The sequence below is a fragment of the Puntigrus tetrazona genome, chromosome 20 (genome assembly GCF_018831695.1).
Source record: "Puntigrus tetrazona isolate hp1 chromosome 20, ASM1883169v1, whole genome shotgun sequence".
NCBI classification, from domain to species: domain Eukaryota; kingdom Metazoa; phylum Chordata; class Actinopteri; order Cypriniformes; family Cyprinidae; genus Puntigrus; species Puntigrus tetrazona.
The window spans coordinates 20,774,287-20,797,788 of record NC_056718.1 but is presented as its reverse complement, the minus strand read 5'-3'; the positions used below and the strand labels follow the sequence as shown (position 1 = coordinate 20,797,788).

The 23,502-nt window shown below is 37.2% G+C and overlaps 3 protein-coding genes across 10 annotated transcripts in view; all 3 read right to left on the bottom strand.

The window, feature by feature from the left end:
- Positions 1 to 4,079, bottom strand: part of col12a1b (collagen, type XII, alpha 1b) — a 66,359-nt gene extending 62,280 nt beyond the window's left edge. For 4 of the 5 annotated variants that reach the window (XM_043219638.1, XM_043219635.1, XM_043219636.1 and 1 more), the window contains exons 1-3: positions 3,894 to 4,079; positions 2,340 to 2,442; positions 84 to 200 (exon numbers count right to left, since the gene is read on the bottom strand). In XM_043219638.1, the coding sequence (XP_043075573.1) occupies positions 84 to 200; positions 2,340 to 2,409 (187 nt within the window). In that variant the 5' untranslated portion in view covers positions 2,410 to 2,442; positions 3,894 to 4,079. The remainder of the gene's footprint in view (positions 1 to 83; positions 201 to 2,339; positions 2,443 to 3,893) is intronic. The other variant, XM_043219639.1, reaches the window with a different exon arrangement.
- A 2,006-nt stretch (positions 4,080 to 6,085) lies between these two features.
- LOC122324654 (cytochrome c oxidase subunit 7A2, mitochondrial) lies at positions 6,086 to 7,913 on the bottom strand. Of its 2 annotated transcripts, XM_043219231.1 has the most exons (4): positions 7,758 to 7,913; positions 6,710 to 6,799; positions 6,432 to 6,516; positions 6,086 to 6,290 (listed from the first exon to the last, which is right to left on the bottom strand). In XM_043219231.1, the coding sequence occupies exons 1-4, from the start codon at positions 7,773 to 7,775 to the stop codon at positions 6,232 to 6,234; spliced, it is 252 nt and encodes an 83-aa protein (XP_043075166.1). In that variant the 5' UTR covers positions 7,776 to 7,913; the 3' UTR covers positions 6,086 to 6,231. The 2 variants fall into 2 exon arrangements, with proteins under 2 accessions (XP_043075166.1, XP_043075165.1); XM_043219230.1 differs by lacking the exon at positions 7,758 to 7,913 and having other exon boundaries at positions 6,710 to 6,838.
- A 1,523-nt stretch (positions 7,914 to 9,436) lies between these two features.
- The window catches only part of LOC122324653 (filamin-A-interacting protein 1), a 26,774-nt gene continuing 12,708 nt past the window's right edge, over positions 9,437 to 23,502 (bottom strand). The window contains exons 3-8 of one of the 3 annotated variants that reach the window (XM_043219228.1): positions 21,727 to 21,900; positions 21,459 to 21,637; positions 13,750 to 16,528; positions 13,527 to 13,591; positions 12,911 to 12,968; positions 9,437 to 10,230 (exon numbers count right to left, since the gene is read on the bottom strand). In XM_043219228.1, the coding sequence (XP_043075163.1) occupies positions 10,210 to 10,230; positions 12,911 to 12,968; positions 13,527 to 13,591; positions 13,750 to 16,528; positions 21,459 to 21,637; positions 21,727 to 21,900 (3,276 nt within the window). In that variant the 3' untranslated portion in view covers positions 9,437 to 10,209. Of the gene's footprint in view, positions 10,231 to 12,365; positions 12,969 to 13,526; positions 13,592 to 13,749; positions 16,529 to 21,458; positions 21,638 to 21,726; positions 21,901 to 23,502 lie in introns of those variants that run through there. The other 2 variants (XM_043219229.1, XM_043219227.1) reach the window with 2 other exon arrangements.

Below are 23,502 nucleotides of genomic sequence, written 5' to 3'. Positions count from 1 at the left end.
ATCACAGAAGTTAAATTGATTGCAAATGTTTAATGCTGGCATTACAATTTCGACATGTGCAGTGCTTTCACGTTTTCACCCACCTGTATCCGATGTCACTACGACTCTTAAGCCCTCAATCCTTGACAGCGGTTGCTTCCATATCATTTGCACTGTGTTTTCATTTAAAATCTTAAACCTCAAGTCTGACGGAGGCGTTACTGTGGAAAGAAGAGGTGAATCAAGTTATTTCCAAGAAACCATTCCAAAAGCTGTATTTATGAGAAGAGCACACAGGTTTATGGACGGTTTAAGTCCCAACAGTGAAGTTCACTGTTGAAGAAGATCTCAAGGCAACATGGAACAAAGTGAACGGCGGCCATTTTGGGTCAAAATGACATCTGTTTGAGCTGTCTGACCAAAGGGCCATTGACTACTCAAGCATAGACACGTAAAGCGCGTTCCACAAAGACCTCGACAAAACATTACATGGGGGCTGTAACTTGTGACGTGCATGCATTCATTACAGTCAGTCCAACGCAGCCAGACGTACTGTGTTGAACTGTCTGAATAGCTGTCGTCACAGACAGACAAGAAGTGTTGATTGTACAATGGACGTTTGGTGTGCAGTTGCATTAATGTAGTCACTTTCCATTGCAAACCACTTAAAAGGTGCATGACGACAACCTTTAATGAAATATACAGATAAAAGATAGTGACAAACAAGTAAATATATAAACAAAAAGAGGTTATGTAACACGGACGCACCAATCTAGATGAACTAGAGGACTCATGCACTTGTACATGAAAAGTTGTCTGCAACAACTTGAGGGACTTAAAGGACTTCATGTACAAGACGCACATGTAGAAATATTTTAAAGTGATATTCTTGTGGTATTTTGTGTTGAATTGTGTTTGGAACATCAGTATCTGTGTGGAACATATGGGTCTTGTGCATGTTGGAATATCACAATAAAATATTTTGTGAAGCCGCGGCTCTAGTCAAATTTTGACCAGGGCTTAAGCTTGACTGGGAACAGTTTCACCAAAATCAAGATTTACCAACCTGGCTGACCAGATGTCACAATCGGTTCCATTTCTGACTCCAAATAGGTCCAACACAACCGCTATCGCACACATCCCCAATCAGGCACACACCACTCGTTCATCACCCGTTCTTTTCTTTCTTTTTTTTTCATTTTGGGTTTATCCGACCCAAACCAGATTTGGTGGCGCCAAAATTCCTTAGCTTTTCAAAAGCTCTGGAGTATCAATTAACTAAATTTTGTGAGCATCTAAGGTATTTGTCTAGCTGTCGTATTCTATATTAGTGGAAAGTGTGGAACTTTAAACAACGTGTTTTCTTTGTTTTTTCTTATTTAAGTAATACAATTACTTCTTTCTTTTACTTTCCTAGGAGAGAGAGAGAGAGAGAGAGAGAGAGAGAGAGAGAGAGAGAAAGTGCTCATATTTTGTCTTTTTGTTCCCTAAGAGTGCAGAAAGGGGAGAAGGGAAACTTGGCCTCAACGTTAAGATTTAATTTTTAATTTTTTTCAAATAAAAGCTATAAAATGTTCCACTATACTTTCCACTGAACATTGGTGATGTGTGGTTTAATGCCCTGCCATTTATTCAGTGATTTGAAATGGTTAAATCAACGTTTTACTGCCTTTAAGACTGTTCAAACCTACCACGAGCTCAGTTACTAAAACACATAAATACTAAAATACATGAAAAAGTGTTTTACTAGAGGAAAAAGTTCAATATGAATCTGTCTGGCTGAGGTGTCTGGTATCCTGCAGCTGATCATGGGTCCTAAGCTGCATATGGAAAATATTTAAAACCAAATCCTATTCAATACATAAGCTGGATTTGGTTTTAGACAGTATTTTCTACCCTATAAACATTACAGTGGATATTTCTGAAGAATTAATTGCAAAAAAACAGAGGCATGATTAAATATCCTGTGCTGTCGTGCATTTCCATTTTCACTAGCATAAATTCCACCAAATGAATAAAAATAATCTTTTAAGACAGTAAAAGTCCTCGATCAGCGTCCACCCTAGTGTCTACACAGAGACATTACACATTGAAAAGCACATTTATTCACATTGTTAATACATTAATGTGAATATATGTGATTTTCTTGTTTATTTTTCTGGACATATGAATTAAATAAAAATTAAACAATGAAATGAAAATTAAAAAACAATAAACACATCAAAACAGACAATTGTTATTGTACAGTTAATATTATATATTTTAAAATTCTAATAACAGACTATGATCTAAACTGTTTTGATTTGATTTTACCAGGATGAATAAAGAGAGATTTGTAGTTTTTTTTTTTTAAAATTTACCTTGAGCTCTCACTGATGTCATTAATGAGAGTGTTAGGAGGGCGGCCGCTGCCAAACGCGTGACCGACATCTTCACTCCAGTATCAGCAGAACATCAATCAATCTGAAAAATCAACCAAATTAAGCACATACTTTGCTCATAAATCAATTCGATAAAAAGAGTATACACTCCACTCCAGCACAGTTCACTGCAAGAGATCTCATTCAAACCTTTTAATTTATTTATTTTTTGTTCAAAATTCCAGCTGTTTCTCTGGTCAAGAGACCAGAGAAACATGGTCCAAATATTTTGGAAAATATTCATAAAACAAGGACACTAAGTAAAACAACTCACTGTGGGTCTTAGAAAAACATTCCCTAAAGAAAAACAATTATAAACTGTATATAATCTGCTGATTCATCTGTTTAACGTCGGAAACTGAGTTCATAGACTGTATGCAATTGTCTGGAAATTTGCCTGATTTAGGATCCTACACATCAGGGGTGGAAAAACTCTTCTGCAGGGTTCCTGCGCCCCCTGTTGTGCCTGGAAAAATTCTGACTTTACATCCTGATATTCAAGCTCATCGCTCACCGCTCTGCCTCTAAATTCAGTGTGCTTGGTCTCCGGGTTACATATATTACACTTTAAAAAATTACCAATGTAAGAACAAGCAGCTCACAAAATATGTGCACAATAGGTACATGTTGTTCAGTCAATAATTCGTTTTCATTCGGCAAAACTAATTTTAAGCAGTGTGATGTGGTGTACCTAATCTAAAACTACTTAACATATTAAATATGCACTTTTAAAAAAACGCATTTGTCACATTGCAGAAAAGCTTTAGGCAAAAGAGTAATTCAACAAATAAAAACAAAACAAATACAAAAGGTGAAAGGATATGCAAAGTGTAAGAGAAACCTTTAACAGTACACTGTGGTGTCTTTGTGTTGTAACAGCAAAAGAAATCAAGTAAAGCTGAATGAAAAATCAAACGCAAGTCTAAAAAAAATCTCTTTATATGGTGAAAACAGGTAAAGTGGGACACTTCTTAAACTGCTGTGTTAAAATTTGATTCCAGACTGGCTTAGCACATCACAGAAACCCTTAATCATGTTTATGTAAGATCTCCACCACGCTGAACAGAGAAAGGAAGTTTACCAGTAGTCCCGCTTTACCTGTATTATTTAAGCATGTGAATTAGGTAAATAAACTAAGAAATGCTCAGCAAAGAAAGTCCTAGAGATTTTATGACTCTTACAAGTGGTCTAGATTTCCCAACAAAACTAAATAAATATGTATCATCCCAAACTACTTTAAAAGAGCACAATTACAGAGTGGTGGAAAAAATGAAACCACCATACAAACGTCTATGGAAAAAAGTGATCAGAGCTGCTGAAAATGGGTCAGTGTGCTCACATTCATTATTTCACATCATGTTTATCTACTAAGTGTCATATTTCAGAGCAATAACATGTTCATTCCTAAATATGTATAACCAAATAAATGATATATTAAAAAAAAAAATACAAATAAAAAAATAAACCAAAAAAAAACTCCACGTGAAGACTTACCAAACTCCCCAAAGTTTCCAAAAACTTTCAATACATCACAAAACTGGAGAATGAAGGTGGGAATTTCGCCCAAAAGCAAAAAGGGGTTTCAAAGCTCTGTTCAGAAAGGTAGAGGTTCTCCGTGATGCTGTAGTGATGGAGATGGAAATTAAGAGGAGGGTCTGGTCACCCCACAGCTCGTGAAGGCTGTTTCCAAATGCACGGGATCTCAGACTAGAATGTGCTTCTTAACAAGGGGCTGATCCCGAACCCGGAGCTCTGACGTCACGCGCCTCCGTGATGGATGTGTTGGGATGCGCTTTTGGAAAGTAGCGCATTTTTTCGGCATTCCTGCTGCGTGTCACTCAGCGATGTTTCGGGTTTCAGCGGGGATTACTGTGGAATATGTACTCCCGGCGACATTCAAAGGGAATCGCTAATTCCGAACGATTTATACAGCCTTTGCGGACACACATACGAGCAGACAACTCAATTACGGTTTTAGGATGTCGTAAATAACTATTAAAGTAATTAAGCAATAAATTCTCAGGTGGGCGAACCGTTACGAATTAACGCCTGTCGATCATTTTTAGTGCGCAATGTGAGGCGATTCGTCTCAACTAGCAACAAAAAACATTTATGGATTTAACCCTTTTACACATTTAACCCTAACCGACAAAATATACACAAAAATACACTAACGTTTTTTTAGTATAAACGTTCGACACGTAAATACACGTCTTCATAAATAACACTTGTTTAACGTGTATCGTTCAACGGTCCTAACGGAAAGCGCTCGAGCGGTTGCTATAGTAACAACTTCACGCCAATATCGCCACTTTTCGGTTCATTCGATTTGGACAAGTATGGACTTTTGTGGTTAGTCAGACCTGTTAAAACAAGTCATTTTTTTCTGTGATATTGAAAAAAAACAAGCGTATAGCCTGCTGGTGTGTGGACTGGACCAGCTAATAAAAGTCCAAAATATATCAGCAATATTAGAAGATTGTTTTACATTTTTTATTTATTATTATTATCATTATTACTATTAGTAGTAGACGTAGTACTATTGTAGCTTATTGGAAATGTATCACAGCGTTACCGTTGACAGCTGAATTTAAGCCTGCGGATCAGTTTTTCCATAGACATGCATCTGAGCTTTTCAACGAGGCATTTCCATTTATTTGAATATGTAGCCCTCTAGTGGCCAAATCGGGTAACACACAAAGAGGATAGAGATGTTCGACACAACACATCCATCTAAACGCTATTTCCTCCACTGATCTCATTATTAGGTCATGAAAGAAGAGCTTTCTGTTACCCATCTGATGAATAAATATTTAGCCACTTAGAAACATATGGAAGTCAGGGCAGAGTTTGATTTTTGATCATGAAGTTTATTAGTTTTGCAACCGAGCTCAGGACTGTTTTCAATTCCATCATTATCTCATAATTCCCATTGTTAGAGAGAAACATCTAACGGACCCATTCATCAACGGAAATCTTGAACTTCTAATGCTCCTTATAGTTTGCTTGCAGAATTAATGATCTGTGCTTTATAGTTATATAATTAGCATGCAATTATTTGCATGCCTGTTCCAACTCCATTTACTTACTTTTTTAATCGGGACACAAAGGACATACTGTTCGCAACGCACGGAACAACGCACGAAAATTTCCATATGAGCTCGACTGTATAGAGACCACCAATGCCGAGCTCAAATGATCAATCGTTCCTGTAAAGTTAAACCTCTAGCCCGGGAAAGCATTTCTCTGATGTATACGCACGCATTTGGAAACTATTTCATATGCCTTGAAAACACATTGTTTTGAAGTACAAAAAGGAAATGCGCATTGCTTTGTTTCTCGGAACCGATGAAGACTTCCAAAAAAACAGACAGTATCAAAAACATGCAGCGTCGTGAGTCATAAACACCCTTCATCAATTAACACTAACTTCAGAAATTACGTACGCTTTCAGAAGGAAAAACAGTTTAGTTGTTTGTTGTCTTAAAAGGATTCTGCATACAGAAAAATGCTACTTTAGGACGCACCGCGCATTGAATTTTTTAAATGCAAAATATCTTTTGATTATGGGGGTCTTTAAAAAGTTAGACTACGCCTGAATCATTTTCAGTGAAGAGTTTATTTTATTTATGCACTTTTTTCCCCTTTTAATTTAGAAAAAACAGAGTCAAGTAAAACAATCAGGATGTGTTTGTTTATGATAGGCACAGTTTATTTAATTCAAACCACTTTGGTCCCTTTCACCTTTCAAATTAAATAAATATACTGTGTGAAACACTCATAACGTCACATTCCCACAGAAATGGGCCAGAAAGGATGGCAAGAGCCGACATCAGTTCTTCTTCTGAGGGAGGGCTGCCCTCAGTAGCTCATATATGACATATACAGTTCCTGAAAAAGAGACATGAACGATCTTGCTTACCGTGATTATTAACTCAAATAAATATCTGTGCTTGCTAAGGCACATATTAAAACATCAAGTCAAATGATGCAGCTTGTACAAAGGCCTAAGCAACCATACACTGCACATACCTAGCACTGTGAGACCCATAGTTGAACGGTAAAGAACAGCATCAAAGACTCCTCCCTTCAGATGAACTGGCATCCCATTGGTCTCCTAAATACAAAACACAAATCAACATTTCGATAAGCGCCTATAAAAAATGATAAAACACACTCCCGAGAACAAAGCAAGGTCTGAAGCATTATATACCTTTAGAGAGAACGCAGATGATTGGTAAAGATATCGGGGGAACATTAGCTCATTTGACAGATTACAAAAACACATTACAGAAAAGTGAAATCCACACCTGGAAGAGTTTCTGTTTGTCTGGCACCTTGTTGACCAGCTGCCTGCGGACGGTGCTGGAGATCTGCCGTCTGGAGACCTGCTGCAGAGTCTTCAAAAGTGTTTTGAAATACATGGGATACATTAATTTCATGCACTGGATCAAACATGTTCTAAATTATATAACACAAATTACGTAGAAAATGTTTGTTCCAGTAGTTTAATGCATGTATTGGTCTAATTACCTAATACCGTGTCACACTACCATTCAAAGGTTTGGGCTCAATTATCTTATTTGAATTTTTTTGAAGGAAGTCTCTTCTGCTCACCAAAGCTTAATTTAACTGATAAAAAAACGCAGTACAGTATAAACAGTAATAAAGTGAAATATCATTAAAATTTAAAACAATCTTTTTCTGTTTTAATTTAGTTTAAAATGCAAATTGTGTATATATATATATATATATATATATATATATATATATATATATATATATATATATATATATATATATATATATATATATATATCAGTAGTAAATATCCGAGAATGACAGATTCAATAGCAATAGCCTTCCGGCTTAGTAAAGGTCATTCATTAGATCAAATCTTTGTATTCGCGAAATCTTTCTCGTTTTTACCGATTTCTAATCAGCTGTTTGTCTGACTTCTAGTGACCGTATCAAGTTCACAGATGTTTCTGACCAAATACCAAACGCTCTGATATCCGCAGTGGTTACTTACGAGAACGGGAAGAGGAAATATAAATCATATAAAACATTACATTTCGATTAACAGCCCTCAAATTAACGCAAACAGCAAAACGAAACCAGCAAAGACAAAAAAAAAAGGCTATCTGGCTTATTTCGGTGTTAGAAATACATCCTTTCATTGATTGTGAACGTGCAAAACGTCAAGCTCCTCATGACTCCGCGTTTCACCTTCAGACGTCCAGATTAATAAACCGGAACATCTTATGCGAAACCAAAGCTAGCGCGCGAGGAACGATTTATCAACTACCACGTATTATCGATCACAAACCGAAACAGGACTGTCTTTTAAATAATTACCAGAAAGTGTCGAAACATTTTCGGTGCTGGTGACTGAAGAGTCACAAGACAGAGAGGAAAACAGAAGCGGCGTGAAGAGAGACGTCTCCGCCTGCTGGTCTGGAGAGCATCTGCCTAGCTGTTCCTTACTCTTCTTCTTCTTCTTCTTCTTCTGATGATGAGGAGGAGGAGGATGATGTTTAAAGGCGGAGGGCAAGCCAACCTTTGGTGCATTTACCGCCACCAACTGGACTGGACCAAACTCAAAAAAAACAATAAATCAATAAATTCTTCCAGTTAATCCAATCTCTTTAATATATTTAATAATAGCGCCATATACTGTCTACACGTTTTTTCATTAGAACCGCCTCTACGCCATAGTTTCTTGCTTCCTTAAAGAAAAATGTAACATTTATTATTGAGTGACTGGTTAATGCTGAACATATGATAAAACACAAGTCAGAAATATAGATAGACAATTTTTGTATTGAATAGTACACCACTTTGTACTATAATGGTTGCGGTAGATGTCCATGCAAATGTGTATTTGTCCGTGAACTCGCTGCAGATTATAACACTCCCAGTGGACCAGAAAGTCGTGAGCTTCATAAATGTGTTCATTGGGTGAATTTCTCATTTTATTTGCAGGACAGACACACACTTCAGTTCTGTGAGATCTTACTGCAGTCACAAAATGTAATGCAGTTGCTGATTACAGGGACATTACATTTGTGTGCTGTGAAGAGTACCTTTATTCCTAACTAAACATATCTCATGCACCTTTTCCCCAACTGAGTCTCTCTCATTCTTTTAACACATCAGTGCCACTGTTAAATACTAGCAGAGACTGATAAATGCCCATTAAAGCACACTCTAAACAGTCAGTGCTTAAAGTTAACGTGAACTTACTTACACAATCAGTTTATTAAACACATTACCAGGTGAATATTTAACAAGAAAAAAAAAACATATAAGTAGTTTGCAATAAGAGGAGCGTGTATTAACCCTAAAAAATCCTTTAATTCCTAATTTGGCGTTCTTGATCAAAAATGCCCGGCCTTTTAAAATTTTTGGCATGTCTTATTATGGTATATTATCACCAAATGTCAGATCCAGTCTTTAGGTCAACTTCATTCCTTTCAATTAGAACAGGTTTTGTATTTCTTTTTGGAAGTGACCGATCACAGACCTCACTGATTTGAGATCATTTTAAAATGAAAAAAGAGCTGGATCATTTTGGCAATGTTTACTCAGAAACTTTACTCAGATGCATGAGGTCAGAACAATGAGGCCTAGATCAAGCAGTTCCAAAAAGAAATGCAAAACATGTTCTAACTGAAAGAAAAAAAAAAAAAACAAGACTGAATCAAGTTGAGAAACTTTGGCAATAATTAGTGCCGGGAACAATTAATCACGAAAATTAATTGCATCCAAAGTTTTTTTGTACATAATATATGTGTGTGTACTGTGTATATTTATTATGTATATATAAATACACATACATTCATGCATATGTATAAGACAAAATCTGTTAAAAAAAATTTTATATATGTATGTATATGTATATGTATGTATATATATATATATATATATATATATATATATATATATATATATATATGTGTGTGTGTGTGTGTGTGTGTATTACACACAAATTATAAAAATTATATACATGTACATATTTTCTAAATATATATATATATATACTGTGTACCTTTATATAAGAGATATATACACAGTTCACACACGTTATGTTCCCAAAAAAATTAACTTCTTCTTCTAGCAATAATATAGCATAATAAATTTATATAACCATTATTTTGTTGAACACGTATAAGTTAGTGTAACAAGGTCCTAAAACTTTTAATGGGATCCTAAGAAAGTGCAGAAATTATAAAAAATAATAATAATAAAATGGGGGCTTGTTATGCCCTATGTGAGTCAGAAAGTTTTAGTCAAATGTGATAAAATTATTAGCATTTCAGGAAAAAAGAAAATCTTCTCCCGATCAAAATCATCTCACACTCTCAAAAATAAAGGTACAAAAGCTGTCCGTACCTTATTGAAAAGATACTTTTGTACCTATTATGTTTAAATACGCTCTCTTTAAGTAGAAATATGTACCTTTAAGGTACAAAATAGAGCCTTCAGGTAAAAACATGTGACCCAGTGACACCTTTACTTCTGAGAGTGTAGAATGAAAGTAAATGGGGTCCATTTTGACGAAGTACATGTAAAACAAAATCGTTTTCCCTCCTTCTCACATGCTGTAACTTTTCCCGTTCTACAATTTCCGTGTCTTTCTCAACTCCCTGGCGTTCAGGGTGAATCTTAACGCATGTACGTTGCATCACTAGAGATCCTCGCGCTTGAACCGGCTTCGTCAGGTTCGCCCCTCGCGCGCGGACGCGGGGCGGGTGGAGAGACCTCTCAGTCAGGCGCATCGCGGAACAGCCTCAGCGCGGCTCTCGATTCATTTGGAGCACAACGTTCTCTGTGGATGAAAACAGGGAAAGTGAGCTTACTGGGCGAACACCGCGACCATCCGAAACCCACGGCTTGCCGCACGGAAAGAATCGGTTTCGCATTCACGCTGAGCGCTCTCGAGCCGCCAAGTTCGCGGATGGTGAAAATATCAGAGCGGTTTTACGAGGGCTTTCTGGGAATCGCGTCGCGCCGTTGAGCCCAGCGAGCTTTATCTCGCGAGTGACGTCATCGGCGAGCTGCCAAAGCCCGTTATCGCGCGAGAACGGGTCAGAAAACCAACAGAGTTCGTTGATTTAAACCGCACACACAAAACTCACGAGAAAGACTTGAAAGTTCGCCTGAAAATAAAAACGTTGTCACTGTTTACTCGCCCTCGTGTCGTTTCATTCTTCTGTAGCTAATGTCGTCTGAGTGAATTGAAAGCACGTTTAAATGGGGTTTTTTTGGAGCTCGACGGCATCAGGCCTCATATGAAAAAGATCATTCTGGGCCTTCTGCAAAACATCAGGGAGGAAAAGGAGGTCACACGGCATGAGGGCGAGTGAAGGATGACATAATTTTCGTTTTTGGGCAAACGGCTCCTTTAATGCTAAACAGATCAATTAAAAGCCCTGTCTTTATTTGTGTAATTGCCGCGTTTGTATCATGCAGGAGGACACAATCAGGATGTTAAACGGGACTCCAGATCTCCAGCTGTTGTTTCTTATTCCTCATAACAGCGTTCTCTGGCTCACAGATGGCTTGGATGGAGCACTAAACTCAGATCGCGAAGTAACTTCGCCAGAAGATGTCTTAAAGGAGTAGTTCACCTAATTAAAATGCTGAAAATCTAGTCACCCCCAGGCCACCAGAGATGTAGATGAATTTGTTTCTTCATCCGATTTGGAGAAATATCGCATTCCATCACTTGCTCACTAACTGATGCTCTGTAGTGAATGGGTGCCGTCAGAATGAGAGGCCAAACAGCTGATAAAAACATCACAATAATCCACACCACTCCAGTCTGTCAGTTGCTGTCTTGTGAAGCAAAACACGTTAAAAACCATTGCTTTATAATCCATATTGTTTCCTTTAATGAAAAGCCTATCTCAGTGTCTCTCACATCAAAATCTACCCACAAATTTGTTTAGAACCATTTTGGACTGTTTTTGCTTGTAAGCTGTCTAATAGTTGCATATTTCTCTCCTGATTCAGATTGCTGGAGAAACTATTATGGATAGAGGACTTGTATTTTAGTTGGAAGCGACAGGTTGAGCACTAAAACGTCTTGATGAATTTCTTTCTTTTAAACGCAGCATTTCACTTCACAAAACATTCACTGATGGAGTGGAGTGGTGTGGATTGCTTGTTGGGTTTTGTGATCAGATGTTTGGACTCTCGTTCTCACGGCACCCATTCACTGCAGAGCATCAATTAGTGAGCAAGTGATGGAACGCGACATTTCTCCAAATCTGATGAAGAAACAAAATCCTCTACATCTTGTATGGCCTGAGAGTGAGTAGACTTTCAGCAAGCTTTCATTTTTTGGTAAATAATTGCTTTAAGATGCTAAAAGGAACCGATTAATTTCTAAGTAAAGCGAAGGGCACTAAACCTGCTTGGTAGCTTTTTATCCTTCATTGTAGAAATAGTCAAGATTCAATTCAGGTTAAATCTATAAAATAATGTTGTTTACCAATAATTTAGACACTTGCCCTCAGTTAAAATCAAATAAATAAAAATAATGTTTACAGTAATGCACTGCTTATGGGGTGAGACATTTGGGAAAGTTTAGAAGCAGAAATTTGTATTTATAAATATTTATATCAACAAGCGTCATTGATCAAAATGTTTTACTGAATTGCAAGGAAATCATTTGAGGAATATTATTAAAATCCTTCACTGTCAGAATCTTTAGTCTCAAAATGGGTTAACTATGAGTATGAGTTTATCCACTGAACATGCTTAAACTAATGTCAATATGGTTTAAAATGTTATTCACAATTTATGGAGGTTTCCTGACCTTATGCCATGCTGTAGAGACATATTACATATAATAAGGAATAATATTTCCTCCCCTGTTTTCTTCATAGAATTCTCTATCAAATATCAATATATAAATAATCATAGACATACAATAAAAAAGAATGTTTTTATGCATTCTGAGAACAAAAAAAATATTTATTTAGTGGAATCACAGAATTCATTCAGTGACATTTAATACAATACATTCCACCCCCTTGGAAACCTCCACAAGTAGTTTTTACAGAAGAAAACCTTAGTGAAATGGTAATGGAAAATAAATACTAAAAGAAATAGTGAAAGGTTAGTTCAAATGTTTTAGCACAAAACACACAAGCACACATTCCAACAGTCTTAGATCCAATTATAAATGTCTGTACATTTCATAAAGGCTGATTTGACATACAGTATTTACAATATTACAATAATGATTCTCAAACTAGAAATACAGGCCCCAGTGCCGATGATTGCTTTGTTTTAAGTTGCAACACTTTTTTGTTCAGGTTTCATTCAGTTCTGCAGTGCTTAGATTAAATCACAGTGCCACATTAACATGAGCCAATCTCAGCTCTTTCCTCCGGCTCCGGCTGCAGAGCTGCAAACCGCAGATTTCCTCAGTTCAATTTTCATAGACTGGCTCTCAGAGCGTGACGCCGTGGACAAGACCGCTTTCCCTGTTTTCATACCTTTTGACATGGGGATTCGTGTTGCCGCGGAGCGAGATGACTGCACATCCGTTCCGTGCTGAAAAAAAAGCAAAGAGAAATATTAGCTCACATTTTGAGAGTTTTTACATTTTTATGAAGTAAGTGCATTTTGTGTTTGTATATATATGCAGACTAACTCTGTTTCTGAAAAGAAAAGTTTTGAACCTCTTTATAAAGTTATCACTTATGCAAAAGGAAATTCAATATACAGTTTAATATAAAATAAAATAAATAGGGTGGCCCTTTATATACAGTACATACACATATATATAGTTAATTTAGTTTTATTAATTTATATTCTTTTTTTTTTTTAAGTCCTAATATAAAAACTGTTTAACATATGAAAATTATGCTGAACTATTCTTTACAATTAGTGTTTGATTTAGTAGGTTTTGTTCGGCAAGGATAGGAAGGTTATAGCCTAGACCTGGTCACACATTACTCAATTTTATAACAGGTTAAATGTGAGGGGAATGGTCAGTTTGTGCCACTGTTTAAAGGATTTGCTTGACAAGCTTTCTTGGGTGACAAGCACGTCAGTACATTCCAGTGTTAGTTATATGGATAGGGAGATCCAATTTGATTTGATCGATACCTTGAAAGAGAGCTATCTAGGGAGCAGACACCCCCTGATATCATTTTGAAACATTTCAGAAGCAACTGAAATATAAAAGATTGAATATGATCATTTTGTTTTAGGGACAAAATCACAAAGTATTAATTGTTATATGACTATTCTTGTTGTCATTTGAGGGCATATATGCACACTCACTTGTCTATTACAACATTGTTCACAATGGAGTGAATCTGGTACTCACCACAGATTGAGTAGACCTGGAAGGAGCTGAAGTGATGGGGGTTATCGTGATGCTGCTGGTCATCTTGCCTTGGATCATGTTCCCGACATTAGCAAACGTCTGTCTGGGAGAGCGAAGAACTGTGCCTGTTGGCATCTCTCTGCTGTCTGAACTTATACCATTAGGCCAAACCGTAACTGAGCCACTCCTCTCATCCTGAGGTTTCTTAAACCCTGGTGACCCCAGGTGGATGTGGATCTTGTTGTCCTCTGTGGTTATGATATTGGAGTTGTATTTCCGGATGGGCGTCGGAACGGTCTGCTTTTCAGGGGTCAGCTTGAACACGGCCCTACCCATGGTCATCTCATGGGGCTCTGGAGAGATGGATGTCTGGGAGACTGGAGTCGCGCTCACGGTTATTATGGACAGAGGAGAAGCAGGATGCTCTGAGTACGAGCCTTTACCCTTCTCTGGAGATTTAGCTCTGGAGATGGCCGTTATAGTAACTGGAGACTTTGTCCGTTCAGCTGACCCTTCGTTGGTTTTGGACTTTGGCAGCATAGAAGTAGGAACGATTGTAATGCGTGGTTTCTGGAGCCCAAGAGTTGGGATGATGGTGGTACTGGAGAAGAAGTCTTCAGCACGTGGACTGGTGATCTCTAACGTGGCTGTGCTGCTCTGATGGTCTGGAGTAACCTTAATATGAAGGGGCTGACCAGGTTTCTGAGACATGGTTAGTTCTGGTGATATCTGTGATGTTGTTCCATTGAGCCCCTGGGTTGATGGAACTCCCTGAGTGACAGTAACCGCTTCTTTCTTCTTCATCCAAGGGTTCCAAGACTTCCTCGTCCCCAACTCTGCAGCCGCCGGTGGGTAACGATCCAACACTGTGGGTTTCTTTAAACCCTTCTGCCTCAGATTACTCATGATGTGATTTTCCTCTTGAACAGACTTCTGGATGAACACAGCTGGAGTCTCGTCTTCAATTTGCTCGTTCATGTCTGCGTCGGTCTGCACTGCAGTGGAAGTGAGAGGAACATCCACAATCCTCCTTCCATTCATGCTGGGTCTAAGGGCACGGCTGTAACGCTTCGTAGCTTCCAACTCTTTGGTTAGTTTGAGAACTTCTTGACTCATGTTTTTCTTTTTATCCTCCTCTTCAATGAACCGCTGCTGAAGAACCGTGTAGTCCACCTGAAGCTGAGACAGCTGATCCTCCTTGTTCATGAGCTCATGAATCTTCTCCTTTAGCGCTTGGACATCAGCCTGAAGATCTCTCGTTTTAGCCTCCTCCATCTTGCAGCGTAGTCTCAACTCAGCTTCTTGGCTTACCAACTCTCCTTTCTCTATGGCCTTGTTCTTGGTTATCTGCATCTTCATTTCGTCCAGGAGCTGTGAAAGGGCGTTGGCTTTGTCTTGCTCGGTTCTGAACTTCTTCTCAAGCATGTCGTACTCATCCTCTGTCTTCAACAAATCGCCCTCCACAACCTCAAGCTGTTTAAGTCGGTTCCTGAGTCTCTCAATCTCTGTTGTGAGCTCTTTAACCTTGTTGTCCTCATCGGGATACCCAACTTTGTCTACATTAGCTCTGTTTCTTGTCGATTCCCACTCAGCCTTCTCTTGCTCATCCATTTTAGCTTGCACCTGACACAACTTTATACTGAGATCCTTTCGTTTCTCTTCTTCACTTGCAAGTTTAGATTTCAGGTCATCTTTTTCCTTGGTAATAGCAGACATTTTCATCTCCATTTCAGACTTTAGTTTAAGAAGCTTCTTACTTTCCTCAATCAGCTTTTCTGTGACCTCCATGACTTTGCATTGCTCAGCTTTGAACAATTTGTTAATCTCCTCACTTTTCTGCTCTTCCTGTTTGATTCGTTCTGCCATGTTTTTCCTCTCGTCCATTAGGATCACCGTGAATGACTTCAGTTTGGTCAAGTCATCCTTTAAACCCATCTCAGTCTTTTCCAGCCTAGATTCTGAGCACTCAAGTTCTTTGATATGGTTTTTAACTGTTTCCAGCTCGCACGCCAAGCTCTTCGTCAAGGTTCTTTCTTTCTCCAGGTTGCTGTGAAGCTGGGCACATTCAGATTTGCTCACATTAAAAGCTCCCTCCAGTTTCTCCAGGTCTACCATCCTCTTTTGCAGTTTTTCAACCTCTAGTTTCAGCTCACGGCTGTGATTCTCCTCGTCTTGGAGCCTCCTCTTTAGCTCCTTGCACTGTGCTTCTGTTTTCGTGATCTCCTCATCCTTGCCCTCCATTTCCAGAACTCTCTTCCGAAGGTTCTCCAGCTCCGCCATGAGGCTTGAGTTCCCGCACTCCCCTCTGCTTATTTTGTCCCGCAAGTCCTGAAGATCCTCCTCTGACTTCTGCAGTGTACAATTGACCTCTTCCAGCTCCTCAATCCTGCGTGACATGCTGGCCAGTTTCAGACGCAGCTGTCGACCTTCAAACTCCTGCTTGGCCAGCTTGGCGGTCATTTCCTCATGTTCCTGTGAAGATCTCGAGGTCTTATGTTCTAGGTCCAGCTCCAGCCTTTGGATCCTCTGACTGTCTTCTTTAGCTTTGCTGTTGATGAGCTCCAACTGCTGCTCTCTTTCGTGTAGCTTCTTGCTGAGATCCTGGACCTTCTGTCTTTCCTGGTCAATCTGTTCAATGTGAAGTTGCCTTTCATCCACCAGCATGAGGGCAAATGATTTCAACTTAACCAGCTCCTCCCGAACTTTGTCAAGACGTTTGCTGTGATCCTTGTCCTTGCGAGCCTGGTATGCCTTCTCTTGCTCCAAGAGTCTCTTGAGTCTGGTGAAATCAAAACAAAGAGAAAGTGATTCAAATTTTTTCATAATTCAAAATAAAAGTCAAATTGTTCAGTGCCTTTCATTAACGTTAATAAGAAACAACAAAGAGAGAGGAAAGAGACCACGTCAACCATGGGGTATTTTATATATATATATATATATATATATATATATATATATATATATATATATATATATATATATATGTCTGGGCTTTTGTGCGTGATGTACACACACACACATCTTGTTGCCTTCTTGAAAGTGAATGAAGGTGGAAGTGGAAGTGAATGAAAAACTGTACAATTGTGAAGAGAACAGGAGCATGCATATAAGTAAAGGAACGCTGTCTGACTGCTTTAGTGATTTTGTTCAGTTGTTACTGAACATTTCATGCTTGCATGATCACAGGATCAAAACAGTTCACGGGCAGCTTGGCACGTCAACAGGAATAAGTTCCCACCTGGCAAAAAGTCCACAAGCACATCACAAAAGAGGAATCTGTGCCAACAAGGGCACTTGAAGAAAAGTCTATGATGCTGGTGAATGTTTACACTGATCTAGCTCTGCGGGAGTCTCTCTGTTGAAAGGACCACGTCCCTTGCGAAATAAGTGCCAGACACTGAGTTTGCAGCATATTTCCTTCATTATTCCATGATCTAATTTCCTCACCATATGCTTTTACAGCAGTTAGACACTATAACATATCCAAACAACTCCATGAATGAAAACTGTCAGCCTATTTGCATTCATTTCAAACTCTATTTCAAACTCACCATCTAGCTGGGAAGGAGTCCAGGTAGATCCATGCTTGTTTTTGAAGTTACTCTGCTGAGCTAGTCTGCATCACTGAACAGTCCTGTGCATTAGCCATTACATTCCAACCATGTCACGAGCGCAGTGAAAGGTGAATGTTGTGTGAAACAACATTGCCCCACTTGCTGCTGATATCATCCCTCTAAGATAGAACTGTTCTGCCCTTGTTTGGGCAAAGGAGGCGGAGCCATCAGAGTGCTTTTCATGCACTCTTTTCTCAGCTTTCCTCTCTTATTCTCTTACCCGAGACTGAAGTCAGGATATTGTTTTAGGAAGCAGTCAATTAGAGCCGTGGTCAATGCACTAAACCCTCTGTATCATTTCAAGGGCTCCTTTTCCATCTCATATAAACTACGAAATGACCCAATTACTTCCTTTCTCACATGCAACTGAGTTCCCATGGGAACAGACAACAATGCAAGGGAATAGTTTTGTTTTGAAAGAGAACAGTGTCACACTTTTGGGTCAGATGAAGCCCTGTCACAGTAAATAAATGAATGAACAAAAAGGAAAATGTTGTTACTCAGCAAACAAAAAATAATTTCATTATTGCCCATAACTTGCTCATACTGGCAAAGGTATAAGACAACAGCTGGGAAAATCTACTGAAATCATCAGATCCACTGTGACATGTGCAGCGAGAGACTTATAAATCATAAATCATGCGAATGGTGATAGAATGACATCATCTTTCTGTGTCTTGTATAAATGTGCTTGAGATTTAAATTACAGCCCGAATTTGAAGAGCACATGAAACTTCCAGATGTACTTTTAATTGGTGATAGTTGCTTAACATACCTACAGTGGGAACAAGACTTTGATGTGCAACCCCAACCACAAATCATAATGCTATTGCTTCGAGCGATAAGACATTACATTTTCCTGGAGGATGATAAAACATGTGAGAAAAATCCCCTAAACGTGTAAATTGGATGCCAACTTTTTAAAATACCTTAGCAACCACCTAGCAACAATCTAGAAAACCCTAGCAAACACAAAACACACAATTTCTCTGCCTTTTTTTTGCATTTACTTAAATGCTGGATTTTATATTGCTGTAAACATGAAGCTGCATTTGCAATGTATTTTACTTCTATAATATTACATATCGGGGTTTAACAAAATTTTAATAAAAGAAAATTGTACAGTAGACACTGATTGTATCCATCAGGAATCATGGATCAGTAAGATTTTTAAAGACCAAAAAACAACAATATTGTCAATTATTATTCCAATTTAAAATAATGTTTTTTCGAATGTAATATACTTCAAAATAAAAAAAATATTTTTGTAACGCAAAGCAAATTTTTCAGCATCATTACTCCAGTCTTCAGTGTCACACAATCGTTCAGAAATCATAAATGCTGATTTATTATCAATGTCAGAAATGCTTAATATTTTTCTGAACCTGTGATATTTTCAGGATTCTTTGATGAGTACAAAGTTAAAAAGAATTGCAATTATTCAAAATAGACATTTTTTTGAAACCATAAACACAAAGGTATGGGCTCAGTGCATTGTTTATTCTCTTTCTTTTATAAGAAACAATCAGAGATTGTGTTAAATTACTAAAAAAGTGATAATATTGAAATACTTTTTTTATCCATCGAAGAATAAAGTATCACAAAAAGTTCCAAAACGGTTATGAATATGTATATGTATTTTTAAATCCATGTTTACTTCATGAAACTCAACCCACTTGTTGATGGTAAAATCATTAGTATCTTGACCTATATGTCAATCAAAGAACAAAACTAGTTGTCCTCATCGGATTACAGTCTTTCTTGAATGTGGGACTTCAAGAGGAAAAACAGCAAGTGTAAATGTCATGTGAAAGAGAGAGGGGTAATTTGAGGAGGAATGGCATCGAGGATGCGTCTAGAAGCTCAACACACAGCAGTTTTATATTCCTGGCGGGATTCCCCGCCATCGCCCGGCGTTCGGTCCCAGGTGGCCCGGCGCTGATGTGACCTCACCTGCTATGAATCTATGAAACGAGAGAATTATGGAGGAATGTGCAAACACACACAGGCTGGAGATGAGTGTGATAAGTAGAAGGAAGGAGTGCGACCGAATGGTAACACGGCAACTAAATACAAATAGTGTTTTTATAGATTTGCAATGATGTTTTTTTTCACGGTGCATCCCGCAAATGAGCTCCTTTTAAAGATGCAGTACAAGAAAAAAAATTAAATAAATAAAATAAACACTCAATCTATATTTAGAGTCGTTCAAAATGCATGTGTAGAAAAATATAGATCACCATAATTTTCATTTGGAGAAAACAGAGCAGCATATTTCAAGTTAATACATTCAAAATATGTTTATTAAGACGCTTTGAGCTAGAAAGTCAAGTTGACTGGTGGTCAGGGGACCGTGACTGTGGTGGACCACTATAGGGGTCTTATCAGAACATGAATGATCTCATTGTCTCTGTCAGGAATTGTTTGGATTCTGCAGTTATGAGTCACCTGATTTTCCAAAGATAAATATATTGTTTAATGAATTTGAAAGTAGCATACGAGAGCTTTTGATAATATTAAATCAGAAAAACGTAGAATGCAAAAGCTAGCGGTAAGTTGATTTTTTTTTTTGTTTAAATAAATGCTTTTATTCAACAAGGATCCATTAACTGATCTAAATTAATCTAATCATCAAGTTTCAATAAGGAAGGAAAGAAAGAAAGAAAGAAAGAGCACTGGGTCCAAACCTTTTAACAGTAGAGTATATTGTATAAAAAAATGTCTATTTTGAATAGATGCTTTTTAACTCTTAACACAGGCTTTAATACAGGTTCCGAAAAAATTGTAAGCATTTCTAACACGGATAATAAATCAGCATATTAGAATGATTTCTAAGGGATCATGAGACCCTGAAGAATGAAGTAAATTCAGCTTCGACTCAAAAGAAAAAAATATTTAAAAATATATTCAAATAGAAAATAATTATTTTAAGTCTTAATAATATTTCAGTTTTTTATTAAATAAATGCTGCATTGGTAAGTATAAGAGACTTCTTCATACACGTTTATTAGCTCTGCAGGGCCTCAATCTGCTGACGCCCCATCATCTGCCTCTATAGGGCCCTTTGTGTGAATCAGGACAGCCTGTGTTCACCAGTTCAATCACCAATAATCCACAGCACCACGTGTGTGTCGTCATTTTAAAATGAAGCATTTGCTATAAATACAGCTATGAACATATGCTACACTAAATTTACCAATTTTCCATACTAATTTTCATTTAGAAATTTCTTTAAAAATTCAACAGTTACAAAGAACCTGCAATAATCACATAGAAATAAACACGGAATTGTAAGGTAGAGAACATGAAAGAGTATTTTCTTGAAAAATACAATGCAATTAACTTTTTTGTTTCATTTACAATCTCTGAAAAAACTTTTTTTACAGCGTAGAAAATCACCTTTTAAAACTTAAGTCATTTGTTGAATCAATTGTCAATTTAAAAAAAAAAACGATACAATTAAAAATCTACATTTCAATTCTAGTTTTTAATCTTGTTACTGTCTACTTTAACCTTTTCAGGCAACGGTTATTTTACTGAATTAAAACTAAATCCATTAAAATATATAGATCTTATTTACTTTAAATAAACATTAACTGATGTATTGAAAAAATTTAAATAGAAACAATATAGACTGTTACGAAATAACAAAAAGCATACAAAATTACTAAAAATGTAAAATAAAAAACTCAAAATAATAAAAACAACACTAGTACTGTACCTCAGTGATACTAAATCAACAGGTTCAGACAAAACAAAAGAAACTTTTACACTTCGTTTAATTCCTGTAAGAAAATGATCCTGGTATTTTTTGCACTTTAGAATTTTACTTGAAAATCTGCACTTTATTTTACAGACCTGTTCCTCATGTACATACTACGTACTTATTTTAGTAATTTCAATAACTAGATAATAACTAGGTACCAAACCTGAACCTACCCCTAAACATAACCCTACCCAATGTAGTTACTTTCTGTTACCAGTGCTTTCTTGTGCAAGTGCATTATAAGTACACATAATGTAGAATAAAGTGCAACCATAAATCACATACACTGTTGACTGAAATCTGATGTTGAGCAAAGCTCGTCTCCTCACCTCTCTCTCTCCTGCTCCAGCAGGTTGGTGAAATCATCGCTCTTGTTCATGAAGTCGACGTGTTTGCGCTTCTCGTTGTCCAGCTCGGTGACGGTGCGTCGGTGGCATTTCTCAGCTAGGAGCAGCTGCTCTAACATACGTCTGTACGTCTCCCGGTGCTTCTCCTCCAAGCGGTCCAGCTTTAAAGACACAGCGATCATCGCCATCATAAACTGGCCCAGTGGCATGTAAACTCAGCTTTAGAGATTACCAAGGCAGCGCTCCTCACCTCTATCATAGGGATCTCATAGACATCGTCTCTAATCAAGTCTCCGCTGGTCATCAGACTGTCCCTCTGCAGGGCTTGAAGAGGTTTGGCAGGAACCGCAGATCCGTAATGAGCCTCTAGAACTTCAGGTCGTGTTCTCTCAGACTGCAGCATGTGGATAATATCCTCACGGGCCTAAAGCATACAACGTTTATCATATTTAAACACCACGGTACTTTCATGAAACATGGAGTGCCATCGTTTTAAAGCGCCCCTATTATGGGTTATGAAAGGTCAAAAAATAACATGCATTTATTTTTACTTTATTTGTTCAGTGACTCCCAAATGACTCGTTCAATGACAAATTTTTAAGTAAAACAACTGGTCGATTTTATTTAAAGCAGTGTTTTTGATCTTTCAGCGCTCTAAAATCGGCACCTAGCGGCTAAGAATGAATTAGCATTTTCATTCAGACCAACACAAAAAAACCAACAAGTGGGCGGCAACATGCTAATATTTTATTTTGATGTCAATGTTAAACGACTTGGGACTTGTTTTTAAAAAAGACTCGTTTCAATGATTCAGGGCCGACTCTTTTGAAAGACAATAATTTTATACACGGTGCACTTTTCGATTTAAAACTTGGCAGGATGTTTTCATTCACTTAGAGCTGTGTTACACACTGCATGAAAGATCGTTTACAAAAATAAATAATTGGGGCACTTTAAGAATATGCACTGCAATTAACATTTTTTAATGCTGAAACTATTTTCTAGCCAGTTTCTACACCAAACCATTGCAAAGAACATTGTAACACTTTGAATTAAACTAAATTATAAATATTTTTATCTTGTCAATTATATTTTACATATCCTATGTTATATTTTATCTTGTCAATCAATAAAAAATATATATATATATTTATACTGTAAACAAATTTTTACAAACTTCCTAATAATTTGTTGTTTGCTGAATCAACTTTCAATCTGTTTATGATAAAATGATAATGATAAAATTAACTTGTTTTAATAAAAAATAAATATATATATATATATTAGAGGAATTTTCCAAGGATCTGTATGGTGTCAAAGTGCCATCTGTTACATCCTCATTGAGCTCCAGCAGGGGGAGCTGTATACTTCCATAAAACCTGAACATTAACAACCAGATGACATTGACTTTTGATATCATAATTTTTAATTTTTGTTCTTATTTAATTTCCTCACTATATCATATGTGTACTGTGCACTATGCACAGAATATCCTACACTACTGTTCAAATGTTCAGGGTTGGTAAAACAATAAAATTTTTTCTTCTAAAATCTCTTCTGCTCACCAAGTCTGCACTTTTGATTAAAAAAAGTAAAAACAGTAGTATTAAGAAATATTATTACAATTTAAAAGAGCTGTTTTCTATTTGCATATTTAAAAAAAACAAACAGTCATTTAAAACTGAATTTTCAGCATCATTACTCTAGTCTTCAGCGTCTCACGATCCTTCAGAAATCATTCTAATATGCTGATTTGCTGCTCAACAAACATTTCATTGTTAAAAACTGTCGTGCTGTTCACAAGAACCTTTTTCGACATTATGCCGTAAATGCAATCCCTGCTAAATGGAAGTATATTAAAAAAAATCTAAATGACCATCAACTTATGAATGTGTTCTGTTATGCTGGTTGAAAGTGTCTTCACATAACAATCATTAAGTTTAGTTGGTCTAAATGTTATTATCTGTATTTATGTATTCTGTGGAAGGTGTAGGACCAAGCAATGAGAGAGAAAATAGTTCTTCCT

Coding starts and splice junctions, on each gene's coding strand:
- LOC122324654 (XM_043219230.1), bottom strand. CDS start 6,832: ATGTATCCCATGTATTTCAAAACACTTTTGAAGACTCTGCAGCAGGTC. Junction 6,517..6,709: donor ACAAACAGAAACTCTTCCAG/GTGTGGATTTCA, acceptor TTTTGTATTTAG/GAGACCAATGGGATGCCAGT. Junction 6,291..6,431: donor TATGGGTCTCACAGTGCTAG/GTATGTGCAGTG, acceptor TCTCTTTTTCAG/GAACTGTATATGTCATATAT.